At 40.5% G+C, this 18,883-nt stretch overlaps 1 protein-coding gene across 10 annotated transcripts in view; it reads left to right on the plus strand.

Moving 5' to 3' along the window:
* ST18 (ST18 C2H2C-type zinc finger transcription factor) overlaps positions 1 to 18,883 on the plus strand; it is a 120,075-nt gene that overhangs the window by 58,269 nt on the left and 42,923 nt on the right. For 9 of the 10 annotated variants that reach the window (XR_012157219.2, XM_073331199.2, XM_073331197.2 and 6 more), the window contains 5 exons: positions 7,031 to 7,227; positions 11,070 to 11,864; positions 14,062 to 14,196; positions 15,900 to 15,990; positions 17,502 to 17,606. Coding sequence is in view for 9 of the 10 variants with exons in the window: in XM_073331199.2 (XP_073187300.1) it covers positions 7,031 to 7,227; positions 11,070 to 11,864; positions 14,062 to 14,196; positions 15,900 to 15,990; positions 17,502 to 17,606 (1,323 nt within the window). In the remaining variant the exon portion in view is untranslated. The remainder of the gene's footprint in view (positions 1 to 7,030; positions 7,228 to 11,069; positions 11,865 to 14,061; positions 14,197 to 15,899; positions 15,991 to 17,501; positions 17,607 to 18,883) is intronic. The other variant, XM_073331193.2, reaches the window with a different exon arrangement.

Here is an 18,883-nt window from a genome sequence, read left to right on the forward strand (position 1 = left end):
GGTTGGGGGGCTGTCTGTAGGTAAGGACTGGCCTGTCTCCCAAGATTTGTGAGAGTGTTGGGTCATCCTTCAGGATAAGTTGTAGATCCTTGATAATGCGTTGGAGGGGTTTTAGTTGAGGGCTGAAGGTGACGGCTAGTGGCGTTCTGTTATTTTCTTTGTTAGGCCTGTCCTGTAGTAGGTGACTTCTGGGAACTCTTCTGGCTCTATCAATCTGTTTCTTCACTTCCGCAGGTGGGTACTGTAGTTGTAAGAATGCTTGATAGAGATCTTGTAGGTGTTTGTCTCTGTCTGAGGGGTTGGAGCAAATGCGGTTGTGACTGAGAGCAGAATTTGGCTTCAAAATTTGAATTAAACAGAACTTGAAGTTATCATACATTTGCTTCCAAAAGGGGTTCCATGTTGACCATCATACACAGGGGAGTGTGGAGTCATGTAAAGAATGTAAATCAGAGCTGCATCTCCCCTGATGCCAGTTGATTTTAGTTATAATCAGCTGGGATTTTCCTGCGGTTTGTTCCCAGAGTGAAACTCCAGGAGGCAGATAACCCTGTTTCTGGTACTCTTTCTTGCCTCTGGTCTGCCAAAGTCTTGAGTTTGACTACCTTCTAGGATATTGTTATACACAAATGTGTTTCATGACATTTTTGCTGACAACACAGGGATGGGCTTGTAATATGTAACTAGGGAAATACATTGTCCCAATTTGCTTAAATGAATTCAGCAGATTTCAACAATAGCATGACCATCTTTCTTTCCTTCTTTCCCCCACTTTAGCTGTGGACCATTTATTTAAGGCTTTTTGGAAGATACAGTTTAGTCAAACACAAGTTATTGGGCTCATTACAGAAGTAACTGGGTGAAATTTATCACAGAAGGTCAGACTAAATCAGGGGTGGGCAAACTATGGCCTGGGGGCTGCATCTGGCCCTTCAGATGTTTTAATCTGGCCCTCAAGCTCCCACCAGGAAGTGGAGTCCAGGGCTTGCCCTGCTCCAGCACTTCAGCCGGGGAGCGGGGTTGGGGGCTTGTCCTGCTCCATGCATACCGTGGCTCTGTGTGGCTCCTGGAAGCAGCGGCATGTCCCCCCTCCAGATCCTATGTGTAGGGGCAACGAGGGGGCTCCGCACGCTTCCCCCACCCCAAGTGCCACCCCCGCAGCTCCCATTGGCTGTGGTTCCTGCCAGTGGGAGCTGCAGGGATGGCGCCTGCAGACAGGGCAGAGTGCAGAGCCGCCTGGCTGCACCTCCACGTAGGAGCTGGAGAGGGGACATGCTGCTGCTTCTGGGAGCTGCTTGAGGTAAGAGCTGCTTGGAGCCTGTACCCCTGACTCCCTCCCATGCCCTAACCCCCTGTCCCAGACCTGATCCCCCTCCTGCACCCCCAACTCCTCATCCCCACCCCAGAGCCCGCACCCCCAGCTAGAGACCTCACACCCACACACATCCACACCCCAACACCCTGCCCCAGCCCGCGGTCCCTTCCCACACCCTGAATTCCTCATTTCTGGCCCCACCCCAGAGCCCGTACCCACAGCAGGAGCCCTCACCCCCTCCCGCATCCCAACCCCCAGTTTCATGAGCATTCATGGCCCCCCATACAATTTCCATACCCAGATGTGGCCCTCGGGCCAAAAAGTTTGCTCACTCCTGGACTAGATGATGTAATGGGCACTTCTAGCCTCAAAAAGTATTAATTTAGATTGTGTGGGAAACAGCTTTATCAATGGAAATGAGGACAGTATCAGTTCCTAAATTATCAGAATATCCATTGGAGGTAAATTTGAAGTTTGACAAATGAATGAAAAAGTTTAAAAAAGTAAACTTTGACAGTTTTGGCTTATAAAGCATTGTTATGGTTCTTTCTACTTCTTTTTCATAATTTCAACCTGTTTGCAACACCATGACTATTATGAGTGATACAGTATTGCAGAACTTCAGCAACAATGACTAATAAACTATTCCGTGCAGTTTTTTGCAGGGTACATTATGCACTTCAATCCATACTGCATATTTCTGGTGGGCGTGTCTGTGTAGGTATATGTCTATGGGTGTCAGTGTCCGTGGGGCACCATTTCCAAAAGGGACACTTATTGTGCTGTGATATTTGTGGTATGCACTATTCTCAAAAAGAGAAATACCACAAAATTCAAAATCCATTTAACTACTGCAAGCGGTTGACATCCAGGTTTTAATGGCACTCACAGTAAGTTTAGCATTCAGTAGATCAAGAGCATCCACTGTGTTTAAGATGCATGCTGGTAGTATTCTAACAGCTCCTAAAATTGCAGATCTTCATATTTCCATATCCTTCATGTTTATAGTAGTGGATTGCCAAAAAGGTGCTTGGCTAGAAATGGATATTTTTTTTAACAAAAAGCTTAAGTTTAGTCACATGCTACCATCCAAAACAATCAGAACTTGAGCCAATTTAGCACACATAAGATATCTTGGAAGGATTAATTTATGCTGTTGCGCCTTGTAATATGTGTAACCAATAGGGAGCTGTTTGCAGACATGGAATTTTGCAAATCTTGCAGCTAAATCAGAGAGCCAAATAAGAAATCCAGCACCCAAGGGCATTGTGTAGATTTATGATGCTCCCTGGGGTCCAGAAACCAATGAGTGGATTACATTGATCCATAAATGCAGTTTTTTCATCTGTGACAGATATAATATGAATGCTAGTAGTCATATTACATAGCTGCATTCCCCTGTCTGAGAGAACAATGACCACAATGAAAATTACTTATACAAAAAGTGAGAAAAGGGTTGAAGAATATTGTGTTGTGAGGCAGATCTTTTAGTGAAGTGTCACATTTTTACTTCTTAGCTATGATGTCACCTAGATCAGTGGTGGGCAACCTGCAGCTGGTGGGCCGCGAGACAATGTTTACATTGACCGTCCGCAGGCATGGCTGCCCGCAGGTCCCAGTGGCCACAGTTTACCGTTCCCAGCAAATGGAAGCTGCAGGAAGCTGCGTGGGCTGCAGGTTGCCCACCAATGATCTAGATTGTCATGCCACTCAGATGCTAGCATGGTGGGGGCTATATTGAATACACAGATATGCTAGATAGCTGACAGACATATAAATATTCAGGTCTTGTCACAACTGAAAGATATGTTTAGATTTTCTGCTAACCTTCCACTCCAAAAGCTTGCATACATGTGAAACAGCCACCACAAAATGTTACATTACTCAACCTGTTGTGGAAGGTATAGCATATTTCACACACATTTTTGTATTGCGGACCTATATATAGGGTATCAGTAAAAATTATGATCAAGTTATGATCCTGGGGCCAGTTTTGTTCAATATCTTCATAAATGATCTGGAGGATGGTGTAGATTGCACTCTCAGCAAATTTGCGGATGATACTAAACTGGGAGGAGTGGTAGATACGCTGGAGGGGAGGGATAGGATACAGAAGGACCTAGACAAATTGGAGGATTGGGCCAAAAGAAATCTGATGAGGTTCAATAAGGATAAGTGCAGGGTCCTGCACTTAGGACGGAAGAATCCAATGCACCGCTACAGACTAGGGGCCGAATGGCCAGGCAGCAGTTCTGCGGAAAAGGACCTAGGGGTGACAGTGGACGAGAAGCTGGATATGAGTCAGCAGTGTGCCCTTGTTGCCAAGAAGGCCAATGGCATTTTGGGATGTATAAGTAGGGGCATAGCGAGCAGATCGAGGGACGTGATCGTTCCCCTCTATTCGACATTGGTGAGGCCTCATCTGGAGTACTGTGTCCAGTTTTGGGCCCCACACTACAAGAAGGATGTGGATAAATTGGAGAGAGTCCAGCGAAGGGCAACAAAAATGATTAGGGGTCTAGAACACATGAGTTATGAGGAGAGGCTGAGGGAGCTGGGATTGTTTAGTCTGCAGAAGAGAAGAATGAGGGGGGATTTGATAGCTGCTTTCAACTACCTGAAAGGGGGTTCCAAAGAGGATGGCTCTAGACTGTTCTCAATGGTAGCAGATGACAGAACAAGGAGTAATGGTCTCAAGTTGCAGTGGGGGAGGTTTAGGTTGGATATTAGGAAAAACTTTTTCACTAAGAGGGTGGTGAAACACTGGAATGCGTTACCTAGGGAGGTGGTAGAATCTCCTTCCTTAGAGGTTTTTAAGGTCAGGCTTGACAAAGCCCTGGCTGGGATGATTCAACTGGGAATTGGTCCTGCTTCGAGCAGGGGGTTGGACTAGATGACCTTCTGGGGTCCCTTCCAACCCTGATATTCTATGATTCTAAGTTACAGGACTACATTCTCAACTAGTAAATGGCACAGCATCAATAAAGTCTAAGGATCTGGCCTATGATATGTAGGGGAAATATTTATTTACTTACTTATTTATTTGTAGTATTTTATAGGAACCAAATATTGCATATATTGTAGATCCTGCTCATGCACGTTAGCTGAGCGGTTCAACCAAAGTTTGTTTTCATATTCCCTTGAGATAATGTTGTCATAATCAGCATTCTATGCACATCATGTTATGTCTGTGGAAATATGACTTGGAAACCTATTGAAAATTGCTCAGTTACAATGAGGAATAGGGCAGCCACGAAAACCTCTTAAATAGACAAGATACATGGGCAAAGATAAAGCAGTGAATTGGCACATTGCACGGTCCATGACACTGATGCAATCCCATTGGCATTGGTGGGGGTGCAGTAGTGTAATGGAGAGGGGAATATGGTACACCACGTGTGCCAGAAGTATATATCTGATTTCAGCTCTTGTGGACAGATCCCAACATGTGCAGATCTATACAAATTAATAGCAAGAATGCAGTGTAAACTCCCCTAAACGAAAAGGCCTGGATTCACATAAGGAGTGAGGGTGCTGTGACACTAAATGTCATAGCACCTAGCTTTCAGGAGCCTTAAAAGTTACAGGAGCACTCTGTGATTCACAAAGCCTGAGTTAGGTACCTAGGCCCCTCCACACACACACACACATATACACACACAGAAGGGACACCCAAGTCTGATCTGCAGAGAGGCACCTATCTCCATTTCCAATCCACTACCTTTGGAGTTAAGCACCTGTGCTGTTTTCACTACAACAATGAGGAGGAGGACCCCCCCCCCTCTGCCTTTTAGCCCAGTGGTTAGTGTTAGAGTGCAGGTCCAGGAGCAAGGGGTTGGGATTCTGGAGCTCCCACATCCTGGGTGCGTACCGTAACCACCAGGCTATTGAGTTGCTCTCATGCTTGTGCTCTCTCTCTTGCTTGTTGTCTCTCTCTGGCTCAAATAACTTTTTAATTATTTCTCCGCAGTGAAACAGCTTCAACAGACGGAACGATGGCTATGTCTAGACTATGAGTGAGGGCTGTGATGCCCCTGCATACGCACACTTGCACTAGCTCTGACTGAACTAGCATGAGTGTACATCACCGTGTAGCTGCAGTAGCAGCTGCGGAGGTACGGCTTAGCCATGCCGAGTACGCACCCACCCATTTCAGGCAGGTTTGTACTCGGCGCGACGAAGCCATGCCTCCTTTGCCTCTTCCAGTGCTATCGTGGCTACGCTGCTATTTATCCTTGTGCTGGCTCGATGGGAGCTAGTACAACTATGTGTTCATGAGCAGCACAATCACACACCTCCTCGCTTGTAGACATAGCCTGAGGGCACCTCCTAGCAGAATAGCTCATAGCCTAGTGGTTGGCACTCACCTGAGAGATGTTAGAGCCTAGTTCAAATCCCTTTTTTCCTTCTGGCAGAGGGGGCACTTGAACAAGAGGCCTTCCACATCCTAGGTCAATATACAAACCATTGGGCTAAAGTTATGAGGTGGAAACAGCTGCTGTGTGAATTTGCCTGAGGGGGACGATCCAGTAAACACGCTCCAAGGAAACCTACTGGATCAGGTCCCACACCTGGCATAGGTGGCCAAACACCTACCTTCTCTTGGTTGGTGAATTGCTCTGAGGCTTAGGTGGGAGATAGGTAAGGTATTTGTAAGGTAACTCCCTTCCCTTCATGTGCCAATATATATTTATGCCTGTATCTGTAATTTTCACTCCATGCATCTGAAGAAGTGGGGTTTTTACCCACAAAAGCTTATGCTGAAATAAATCTGTTAGTCTTTAAGGTGCCACTGGATTCCTCGTTGTTTTTGTGGATACAGAATAACGTGGCTACCCCTCTGATACTTGGTGTCTGGATGGAGGCTCAGGGAAGAAATATAGGCCCCTGGGGATCTTATACTGCAAAAGGGAGTTTAGGTGCCTACAGGGTTCAGTAAGAGCATTATGAATTGAAGTAGAGCTTAAAACTGGGATTTAGGTGCCTAAGTCTGGAGTTTAGGCACCTAAGTACCTTCGTGAATCTAGGCCACAGTGACCAGAAAAATCAGACATTGATATTGTTTAGTTCATCTCACAAATCTCAAAAATAAATAAATAAATTGCTCTTAAATATGTAAGTCTTCACACTGAAAAAATGCATTCATCTTAAAATGGACTTTCACCCACCCATCAAAGACAAACAGACAAACAAACAAAACCCCCATGAGCAGCAGCACAAAAGAATCAAGCACATATCCAGACCTATATAAGTAGAAGGGTCATAAAGTTACAGTATGCGGCAGTGTAACTGGTGGTATACTTTTCACATTTGCGGATACAGACTAACACGGCTGCTACTCTGAAACTTTTCACATTAGCTGTTTCTCAGGATTAGCAAACCAATATAAATCTTTTCTCATCCCTTTCTGGGTATATTTCATCTAGTGCAGGACAGAGCTTAGATTAACATATGTTTACTTGGGATTAAGGATTTTTTATAACCAGACTTTGATAGCAGTGAAAGAGAAACGGTGTGAAGGATTTGTCTGTGCCCTGCTCTCTAGATTCCAAGAGCTAAAACTAAACATCCTCTAAACACAGCTGGCTGGAAGTGCAAGTGTATTAGCATTTTACCAGCCTTGTTTTTTCTACTTGAAATTAAAATATAGGACAGTGCTGTTTGTTCATTAATGTCCAATTTGTTTTCATTATTGCCGTTTTTAAATCAATGCAGTGCCTACAAATGCTCCATGGCTAAGAAGAGAAAAGCTGAAGAACAGATTTCAGGAGTTCCAGTCAATAAAAGGAAGTCCCTGTTAATGAAACCCCGTCACTACAGTCCCAGTGTGGAATGCAAAGAAGAAAATGAGGACAGAACAGAGTTGCAGGAGGACATCAGTGTCCTCGAAACAAATGACACGCCTGCAACAGGTAGCAATGAAGAATGGCTCCAAATTAATGTAAACTCACTGCCCTCAAAGAAAAGAGATCTGTCAAACTGAATGCTTTCAGAAAGAATGTAGAATGATTTGGGCTCAGAGTAGATTTGAGATAATACATGGTAATCTAGATATAAATATGGTAATTCAAAAACAAGGACCTTGTACAACATCTCCTTCTATGGTCCTTAATGCTGTGTAGGTCACAGAGACCTGCCATCGCTGCAGGTCAGATAAGGAATGGTGTCTGCTTCTTAATATGGGCTGTCAAAGAATGAGGTTAAACATGTAGTGAAAAACTAACTACTTAGAAAAACACATTTGTAAATAGAGGATTTTCACTTTAATATATTCAGCATGAGGGTGGGGGCAATCACCTGCTTAACAAAATATTGACTTTAACATTTAGCAAAGCAATTTTATTAATGTGACTATTAATTGTGTTCTATTTAACCTGATTATTAGAATCTGCACTTTATTTATAATACCCAACCCAGACATGCTCAATAATTTATAGAAAGTTCTATTATGTGGGTGCTGCAAAATGTCACTGCTGGGGGGAGAATATAAGATATATTTATAATACACATATATATTTAAATAAATAAATATAAATTATGTATGTATGTTTTCTGCCTTCAACATTCAACTATATATTCAAAATTAATGGAACACTTTTCAAAATAAAGTGGCACTTATTTTTTTCTTTGAGGAGCCTTGCACAAGTTGTCAGCCCAACACTGCAGAAAGTGGTTTCAGATTTCAGTGGAATCAATACTGCTTTTGTTAAAAATAAAATAGTTGTCAATAGGTTATAAAGGTCAATATCTAGGGGAAATGGGCAGATAATCTGAAATCAGAAATCATACATAGTATGAAAAAGTAATGGTACCTCTAATTAAGATGAAGCTGTTCTCAAGCCCCAGAATTGGGATCCAGATTCTGATGCAGTTTCCCAAATTTATACCCATGTCTACTTAGAATAGAATAATCTTCTTTTTTGAAAACCAAAACCCTTTATATTTCTGGTATGTATAGCTGTTATAAAACTTGAATGTATACCGATATGTCTATAACGAAAGCCAACTTTATTATCCAGGTAAGAGAACTATGTGTGAAATTCTGGCCTTAATGAAGTCAGTGCAAGTTTTTGTATTGACTTCAGTGGGGCCAGGATTTTATTTTTGATGAATCTTCTGTCGGGGGCTCTTTTGGAATGCAGCTGTGTGGGTACATCTTGCAAGTTCCTGTGGAGGGCTAGAGCGGGGATTACTTTTAAAATATGTCTTAAACTAGTAGGGAATTGTGCACTGACTGTTCCATTCTGAGGCAATCACTGAGCCAAATTTACTATGGACCCAAGCAAGCACAACTCTGCTGATTTCAGTAGCTGTTCTGACCTCCTAGGAGTATTTCCATCTCATAATACCAGCAGTCTCACAAGAAGCTTTAACTGACTTTTTCTGTGCTGATTCAGATTGTACCCTGTACCTCCATAACTTCAGTGTTTTATTCCTCATTAATGTGCACACTTTCTCCTGTGTCTACCTTCTGTACAAAATTATGAGAGCAAGACAGTATGGTGGGTATAGAGTTAGAGTGCTTTAAAATCACTTTTTGGTATCTTGTTGCCAACTCCCGTGATTTTATTGTGAATCTCATGATATTTGGTTTTTGCCCAAAAGTCCCAACTCCTGGAGTGATGCAATTTCAAGAAATCTCAGCATTAATTTATTTGTTAAAGTAAGTTTCAAGCCCTTGTGGTTACAGAGAAAAACTTCAACCTGTGAACCACAAACGTTAAAAAACCAGAAGGCAATTAAAAAAACCCAAATCCACATTTTTAAAATCTCATAATTTTTAAACCAATCTCATGCTTTTGGGGGGCCTGAGTCATGATTTTTTAATCTTGTTGTTGGTAATATCACTAGTATAATCTTTTACACAGTAAATTAAAGAAAGGCATGTTAGCATCACCAAGCATACTTGTTCATAAAAAAAATTAGAGCCATTTGTATCTAAATGGCCTGGTGATGGGAGTACGTGTAATTCCAAGCAGAGCAGAGAGACTAGCTATTAAATCATAGACACTTACTTGTCAGAGGTTCATTACAGAACTACAAGGAATCACAATCATCATTACTAATTGCCATGTTTTGAAAATATAGCAAACTTTTTCATTCAGATTACTTCAAAGTCTATAGTGAGAGATGAGCTGGTTGAGAAGTTGCACTGTGCATTGCAGACATTTTAAAAAAATACCCCAAACACACAACTATCTGCACATAGTGCATGAGGCCACCTCTCCCCATATGAGTCCAATTTTCTGAAGAAGAATAAGAATTAATAAATATTTTCTTTTAACATATAACAAACAGTTGAACCAAACAATTATGTAAACTGGAAATGACCCAAAATGCTAACAGTTTGGCAGCAGCAAAGTGAAATGCATTGTGGTGCACATGTGCATTTTTGTCCCTCTTTTCCCCTCCACAATAATCTGCACTTAATAGGAATATTTTAAACTATGTAGCTAAGCAACAGAGGTAATTGTTGCTTTCTAGAGCTTTTGTTAGGCACTCTAACACAGCCCAAATATGCATAATTAGGTATAATGTCTATAAATCATTATTGTACACATGTGGGTAGTTAAGTGGATTGAGAGAATAGTGCAATGAATTGGACATATTCACTGAAAATGCTTTTTATTTGTTTTCTGTCGTTTATAATACTTTAAAATTATCATAACCCTTTACACTTTCTCTTAATAGCTCACTGTGTTATTGAGAGAAACTTCATTTGCATTTGAGACTATGTTTAATTTATTATTTAAACCTGGAGTTCCTCTGATTCAGGAGAGGATGGGTCCATCTTATCAAATACAATATGCTTATTTATCCATCCTCCTTTCTAGGAAGTAAAATGTTAAATTTTTCAGTTTATGTTGAATAGATCCCAACAAAAGAATGCACCCTATAATCAGCATTATTGAAGGGGCTAGTGTTGTGACTAAATTCTTCCCTTCGTCCAAAAATGCTTTTAGTTACTATGGCAATATTTACTTGATCCTGGCAAACCAGTGTTGATTTTAGAGAGATAATTACCAGAAAGAAAGATGATGGAGATGAATTTTTGAGTGTCCTTGTTAGAGCAAATGTTTTTATAAAAAATTAAATGAGATACAAAAGGCATATTGTCTTCCAACATTGACACCCTTACCTACACGCAGCCTTTACTACCTGCTGGCTGCTGCTTTTCGTCCAAAGAAAGTTGTTTAACACAGGATGTATTTCAATGGTGTCTTTAGCAGTCCTTTAAGAGTCTGTTCAACCATTTCTGTTTGCTTGTGCATGACCTGATGTATCATTTAATGTGGCAACTGTAATGGTGACCAAGAGCTTGCCCTTTGTAAACTATAGAGTCTTTTCAGTCAAGGTCTTTCATGCAATCTGAAGTGATTTGAAAAGTAATTGGGGACCCATTTTGAGAAATATTTGGGCATGTTAGACATGGAGGAGAGTGAAAATAGATGAAAGGAATTTTATATATTCAACAAAGAAAAATGCAAAAACATTCTATTTTCAAAGAGCTCTGCAGCTACACCACACAGATTTAATCTTAGAAGGGATTGTGATGGTTATATACTAGCAGTAATTTCAGATATTGTCTTGGTAAAAGGGGCTGTTATTTCTTAAGGGTTTTCAGAGTATCCTTGGGTAAATAAACAGTGATTGTTAAATAAGTCTCTTCCCATTTAAGATTGAAACCAGGTTAGATCAAGATTAAGTTTCTCTATAGAAAGCATTCATTTTCTCTTGCTTTTTTTCCTTATAGAAGAAAATACTACAAAGTTACCTGATGAAACCTCTCATGCAGGTGGGCAAGAAAACTCCAGTCAAACAAAGGACAACTACACCTGCTACCAGGACCTTGTGGTCAAATCTTTAATGAACATGGGAAAACTAGCAAAAGATGCACCAGTTCAAATGGTGTCTGAGAACCTAAATGACAGTGGCATCCAGTCCTTAAAAACAGAAAGCGATGATGTTGATGAATGTTACATGATTAACTCATCGGAAGGAAAAGAAAAGATTTGTGTTTCCGACCCACATTACTGTTCATCTGAAGACAATGAAAGTAGCTCTGAAATTTTGGACAATGAATGGGACAGTTCCTCAAACTTCTCAGAAGACACTAGCATGAAGCCCCATGTAACTCAGAGATATATTGCAGGATGTAACCAACAAGACATTCTGGAAGTTCCAGAAATTAAGACTGAAGAAGCAGAATTTCATCCTTGTGAAACAGTTTGTGACTCAGAAACAGAGCTAAGAGAATCACAGGAATCTCATGTTGATCCTTTTGACAAGAGAATTGAGAATCCATTCCCTGAAAGCGAGGAAGATGATGAGTGCCTATCAGAAACTACAGACGTGTCAGTTGACCTGGACAAAACAAAAGGGAATTTGAGTTTGCTAGAACAAGCGATAGCTCTGCAGGCAGAGCAAGGTCATGTGTTTCACAGCACCTACAAAGAATTGGACAGGTTTCTTTTGGAGCATTTAGCTGGAGAAAGGAGACAAACCAAAGTTATTGACATTGGTGGGAGACAAATATATAATAACAAACGTAAGAAATATTTTTGATTACTCATATTGGCTCAAACTTTAATTCTACAGCTGGTAAACAATTTTGAACTGGATGATCTATCAAAAGTAAAGATTCTGTAACAAGCCATATTCTTCAGCCTGATCACCACCAGAAAAATTGCCATCTAAATTCCAAAATCTTTATTGTTTCTGATGATTTGTGATAATCTATGAAAGGGAGAACACAGTTCCATTTTCAGATACCAAGTCAAGCTTGTAATGCTGGAGATTAAAAAGATCTTGTATTGATTGGCAAACTGGGCATGTTTGTTATGGAATTCATGGATTGAGAATAATTATGGAAAATCAAAAGATATCACTTTAAACTCACTTTAATCTTTCCCAGGAACTCTCTTTTATAAATACAAAGTAAAGCAGTAGTCACCCTGTAAAAGTTGCCATTTTTGCCTTTTGTAAACAAATATGATTACTTTGATATATTTAGTATTCCCGAGAGTACGTCTCGATATTTACTGCAAATGCTGAAGTAAGTTATTTAGTTACTACGGCATTTAGAATCTAAGATAACTGGCAATTTTTTAAGGGTTACCACTGTATAATCCCTCTTGTACTGCTTAACTAGAATGTGCATTTACCTGCTTCTTCTGTTGAAAGTCACATATGGCTTATACATTACAATGCCCTTAGCACTGTACATACATGCTAATCAACCTCCTTCCTAAGTTTCATATACTTATTCTTACCTTCATTTGCTCAGATGACCATAATCAATTCAGACCAGATTCTGATCCTTTTACTCATGTGGAATACTCACGCTTGCTCCAGGAATAGTCACATTGTGTTGGGAATTCCACATCCTTCTGAGCTTCTTCTTCTTCTTCTTCTTTTTTTTTTTTTTTGGCTCCTATGCCAGTTAAATGAGCTTGTTACCTTATACTGATCTTACTCTTTCCACTTAATTTTTTTACACAATGTGCACTTAGATTTCAGATTAATGGGGGATTAAAATAAATGATTTTTTTGTTTTTGTTTTAGGGTCACTCGTTGTTCTCTTAGTGCTGGAAACAATTTCCTACAGTGACTTCTTACTTTTAATTTGCTTTGATTCTAACAGGCACTGTTGTTCCCTGTTGATGTTCATTCTGTTTTCTTTCCTCCATATTTTTCCTATCTAAAGGCTTGCCAGAAAGTTTAACCCCGCAGCTGCTTCTGGTTCTACACTGTAGCCTAGCAAAATATCCTACTAGGTGGCTTTAACGTGTCTTTGACTGCAGCTGTTTATCTCCCCTCAACTCCATGTTGTTGGCAGTCAATCACAGATTGATCTGAAACCATCCTCAACAATTTATACGTCCCTTGCTGTCTGTCTCCTCTCACAAGAGAATTTCTGGATCAGAATTGCTTCCCTTCTCATAGTTTTAGATTCTGCATTCAAAATCAAAACAAACACTTTCTAATAGGTGCTTCCTGTACACTGCTAGTACCTTGCAATTGGAAGTTGAAAAATGCACTAAGGAGCCCAGCCTCTGTCTCATTGTACATTGGCAGTTATAAAGGTGGGCTGAGACAGTGACCTATGAAAGGGTATCAGTTATTCCATGTTTGCACTCTCATCGTGGGCTGATCTGCAGAGCAGTGCTGCCATGTGTACTAGAGGGAGGTGCCTGCCTAGCCTCTCAGATGTAAAGTGGCATGTATTCAGTTTCTTAACAAAGAACCAACAACCTAGAGATCTGTGATATTTAAGGAACTGCTCCTGGTTGCAATGCTTTTTGTTTGTTTGTTTCTTCCCTCAGCTTTTATTTGGTGATCCCAGTTTCCCGGAACCTGGCATTAACAGTATAAAAGATTTTTTCTGTTTCAATATTTATTCCTTTTTAGATCTTTCTGTTGGTTGCAGTTGCCAGATTTCTGGCTTACTGGATGTGGCTTGTGTCCCTCTTGAGGCTCTGAATGGAAGAAGTGACATCAAAATCCCTAAACCGCATATTTTTAGCACACAATGGCAGTGGGAGGTGAAAATCATTATTTAAAAGAGACAATGTGAGAATCAAAAGAGATGCTTAGATTGTGTAGTTACTCTAAGTCCAAGTTAAAGCCATGGGAGGAAATTGCATCTGAAGTATAGAAAAGTTATTTCACACTTCTAAGACCACTCAGCTGAGTGCAGGCAGGAAACCCTAACCAGACAAAATCCTTATTTGATTTCTCTACAGATTCACCCAGGCCTGAAAAAAGAGAAACCAAATGTCCCATCCCAGGATGTGATGGCACAGGGCATGTGACTGGGCTGTACCCACATCACCGCAGTCTCTCAGGCTGTCCGCATAAAGTCAGAGTGCCACTAGAAAGTGAGTATCATCCTACGGTACAGAGAGCAACTGAAACAGGCCTAAGTCTCTAAGTCATGTGAGTTCATACTGGACACTCAGTGTAAACACTCAGGGCTGGATTGTAGCTAAATCTGTACAGATGCACAAGGCAGGAGATGGTTCGATGAGCTGTTGCCACTCTGGTGCTCCTGTGCAGAGTAGAGTCGCAATCCCAGTTCTTACACTCGCAGTGCTCAAGGCCTGGTTAAAACTAGCACCCGTAGTAATACGAAGCTCCCTGAAGGGGCTGGATAGGAACAAGATCATAGCCACACACCAACACACACACTGGCCATTATAGCTGGGCTGGCACATAGCCCTGACTGAGTGTGCTGTTTTCCCATTTCAAATAACTGGAGGCTCAGACGTGTGCATTCAGCTATGTGACTTGTATGTCCCTCTCCCACTCATACCAAGTAGGTCACCTCCACCAGTCAAGGAGAGAGAATCCAGCAGTGGCTTCATAGCATGCCTCTCTCCTACGACTGTATCATGCTAACTTATGTGTGGCCAGACCAGCCTGAATTCCCCATTCATTTCTTGCTGTGTCAGTCAGATTACATTGGTTTGTGCTGGGTATGTTGTCTTCTGACATGATGCAGTGAAATGATATATAATAAGCCAAAATGGAATGTGAAACTATTACTTTGAACAACTTAGTCAGTCTGACTGGTTTTCTTTTTTTGTTTTTCTCTTCTTTTTTTTTTGGTAGCTCCATTCATAACAACAAATTAAGGGATACTTGCACTTTACCAGTGTCCTGTTCTTAATTGTAGCTTTCTTTTTTTAAGTCTGTATTTATGGCAACATCTCTTGAGCTAACCAGGCTGCTGCGGTTGGAAGGCCTCAACAACATTAACTTTTTTAAAACGCAAGTCTTTGTTAATTATCCAATCAGCTCAGTACTGTTCTGCTGGGTACAAAATGATTATCTGTAATCAAAATTTGCTTACTAACAGAACAACCCAGTTGATTAACAATCAGACAATCTTTTGAGGCAGCATACACCTAAAAGGATAGCATAGAGCTGACAGCATGAGGGGAGATGTTCAAAGCTATAGAATTATATTTTACTTCATGTTTGATAAAAACAGATCCACAACAGCTACTTTGGTTGGGGAGCAGAGAAATGTACATACAATGGGTCCTATTCATTACTGATGCAATTGTCACTACAATGGTTCCAATGGCACAAATGCTGTCAGAGATCCGTGAATGTGCAAACTACAGCTTAGGGATAGGATCCACTGGTATAAGGTGGATTTGTACTTACATACCGAGCAGGATAGAGTAAGGGATGCAAACTAAAGTGAGTGGAGCTAGAGCCAAAAGGGGTGTGTCCAGGACAGATGGATTTTGCACTCATGTATCATCTTCTTACTCCAGCATAAGGAGTGAAAAGTGCCAACGTAATTTAAAGCTTGCCCACCCACTGATTTAAACCAGGCAAGGGCCATTGGATGATACAACATGAGAGTATAGCATAGGCCTCTCAGCACCATCTTTTCTGAATGTGTACGTTTCATTTGAGCTAGAAGGTACAAAATCAGAAGACAAGTTTTTGTGCATCACACTTGAGAATTTTTTATGTTGCTAGAAGAAAATGTTCCTTAGAGAGAAAGAGAGAGAGAAAGAGATTACTATATGTATGTTGCTACCCTTTACTCTTTCTTTGTGTTTAGTTCTTGCCATGCATGAAAATGTTTTAAAGTGCCCCACTCCGGGATGTACTGGAAGAGGACATGTCAACAGCAATCGCAACACACACAGAAGGTAATCCAGATCAGTTAGCATCCATTAAAATTAATATGTAGCTGGGAGGAAATGGCCACATCTATTTGGAATTCAGGATTATGAACAATATAATGTACTGCAAACACTGATTGACCACAAAGATAGTCAACATTATTTATAATCAGCAATTAGTCTACACAATTGTGTTAAATATTAAATTTCAGTATATTATCAAAAATATTATCTCCAGTACCATGTATGACAGAATCCACTAGTCTGAATTCAGAGATGAGATTTCAAACTACAGTAATGAAACAAAATATAAGTGAAAGTTAATCATGTAAATGAAATATTATTAAATAAATAGATGTGCACCCCAGCCAAAATCAGAGCCCCATTGTCCTACTATGTGAATGCATACACAGTGCATCCATATGCATACATAGTGAACTCTTGGTATTTTTACTGTTATATTGCAGTTGCATGGAGAAGCCCAAATCATGGATCAGGGCCTGATTGTGCTAGTCATGGGACATAAAAGTAAAACAAAGACAGTTGAGAGATTATGACAAGATGTGACAGGTGGATAAACAAACAATAAGGGGATGGAGTTGGGGACAGGGAACAGTAAAGGAAATGTTTCTAGTCATTTTCTTGTTTGAAAACCCCTGTCACATTTACAGCCCTTTTGCAACCAACTATATTATAAATCAGTACTGCTAATTATCAATGGATAGGAATTGAGGCAAACTGGAAATCAGCAGCAAAGAGAAAACATAACTAGAGACAGGATGCGTATCTATTTCACAATCATACACCAGATTTTTTTCAAAAAAATTTCCGCCAAAGTCTACTTTCCTATCAATCTGTAATAGGTTTTATTCAATAGTTCACCTGACATTGAGGGCAAAATAGACTTAATTTTTTTAAAAATTAAATAGAGATTTGCCTGGCCCAGAACCTCTGATCTGAAGAGTCCAAACTTTCAGCCTGTTTCAACTTCCAAACGTTTCACCCAAGAAGCATGCAAGTTTCACATCTGACCCATCTCTGCATAATGGGATGGACCCCAAATCTGGATCCAAACAGCCAAATTTGGATCTGAAATAGCAGCTGCTACTTCTACTGTGTGTGGGGGGCGAGGGTGATAGGTGGGCCCATTGGACCCTGGTAGTCACAGATTCTTTGACATGCTTCAGACTCCACACACTCAGTACAGGCTTGTTTAGCGCCAACGAGGAAGCCACCCAATGCAGCTGCTCCACTCATGGCCTTCCTTCATGCAGTGACACTCTGAGATAACAGTGGCATGAAAGGCCTGCATCAGCCTTGAGAACCCCTCTAGTGTTCTTCACTTTTTGGCTTAAATTGGTGTGTATTTTTTTTTTCTGTGCATTGTTAAACAGCTGCCACATTTCATCCCAGCGGTGGCTACAACTCAGTGGTGGGAGAAGCCATCTGTAATTTATGAAATCCTTTGAGGTCCTTTAGGACTAAAAGATAAGTTCATATTCTGGTAACTCAAATCATGCCACTCTTTTTTTAAACAGTCTTTCTGGCTGTCCAATTGCTGCAGCTGAAAAATTGGCAATGTCCCAGGAAAAAAATCAGCATGATTCTCCTAAAACTGGACAGTGCCACGCTCAGGTTCACAGGTAGGAGTCTCACATGACATGTCTCACACAGGTATTTCTGTCCAAATGCTGTGCTTTATTTTGTAAGGGATTTCATTCCTTACAGCTTTTAACTCTGAGCCACTGCTACTAGTTCACTGTAGCAGGCTGACCCGATACAAAAATGTGGGTAGCGAAACTGATTATGACTTGTGATAACCAAAGGACACTCAGCACAAAGTTCCCTGTGTGTTCAGCTAACATTAAATGACTACATGCATGTCCTTGAAAGATGAGTAAAAAAATCTAAAAACTATTATTTCAAGACAATATTATTTCAGTGGTGGTTCTGGAGCGCCTTCCTAATGTTAACCAGCCTGCTATTTTGATTAGACTGGAGTTACTTTTTAAGAAATGTTCCCAAATTGTCCCTCTGCTGCAATGCTTTGGCTCCTGAGGATTGATTAAAGATCTTGTTGCTTAGTGAATTCATCCTAGTTTTTGCAGCATAGGATTCCATGCTGATTTATATTGAGATCCTTTGCAAAGGAAACCCTTGGCAATCACAGCAGCATCTAACTATTGTAAGTGTAGTAGTATTAAGTGGGCTGAGCACTCTCATTGCTCTGTTTCTCTGATATAACAGATTTCTGATTGACCCATCCAGTTACTTTACTGTAATGCAGTTACTCAGTTTAATTTATGTTTTATACCAAAGTAGCAAAAAAGTGCTTTAAAAAATCCTAACCAAAAAAATCTCTCATTGAGTTTGTATTTGGTCTGAGAGTCCTATTGATCCTGTAAACTTGCATAATTTCCACATCATTGGCATCAGCACCATCATGGCCTATTATATTCAGGCCTATTTGGGGGCACTTTAATTTGTGGATTATTGACATGATTGGCTATAATGGCTCCTTCTGAGCCATTACAGAATATTGTGTCAATGTGTCTGCCAACTGCACGTGCCTTAACTCTACGTATGAAAAGTCCTTAGGAAATTATTGAAGACAAGTAGTTACTGCACAGTAGCTAAATGGAATAACACATTGTTAATTATTCTTTCCTCACAAATAGCAGAAGCAATTATTTTGGACCATGCTCTCTCATATTTATTTGCCCAGAAGGCCCACCACTAGAATGATAGTGATCCACAGCTCTACAAGCCCCTGCTGATTCATGTGATCTCGTTCTTTTTTAAAAAAAGGAAACACCATCCTATGGTAGTGATCTATAAACAGAACAGTAATTCTGTTAGTAAGTTACAGGATTGCTAGACCACTATTTAGCTACAAAATATGTTTTCATAGCTGACGTGT

This window comes from Lepidochelys kempii, chromosome 2 (assembly GCF_965140285.1).
Source record: "Lepidochelys kempii isolate rLepKem1 chromosome 2, rLepKem1.hap1, whole genome shotgun sequence".
Classification (NCBI taxonomy): Eukaryota; Metazoa; Chordata; order Testudines; family Cheloniidae; genus Lepidochelys; species Lepidochelys kempii.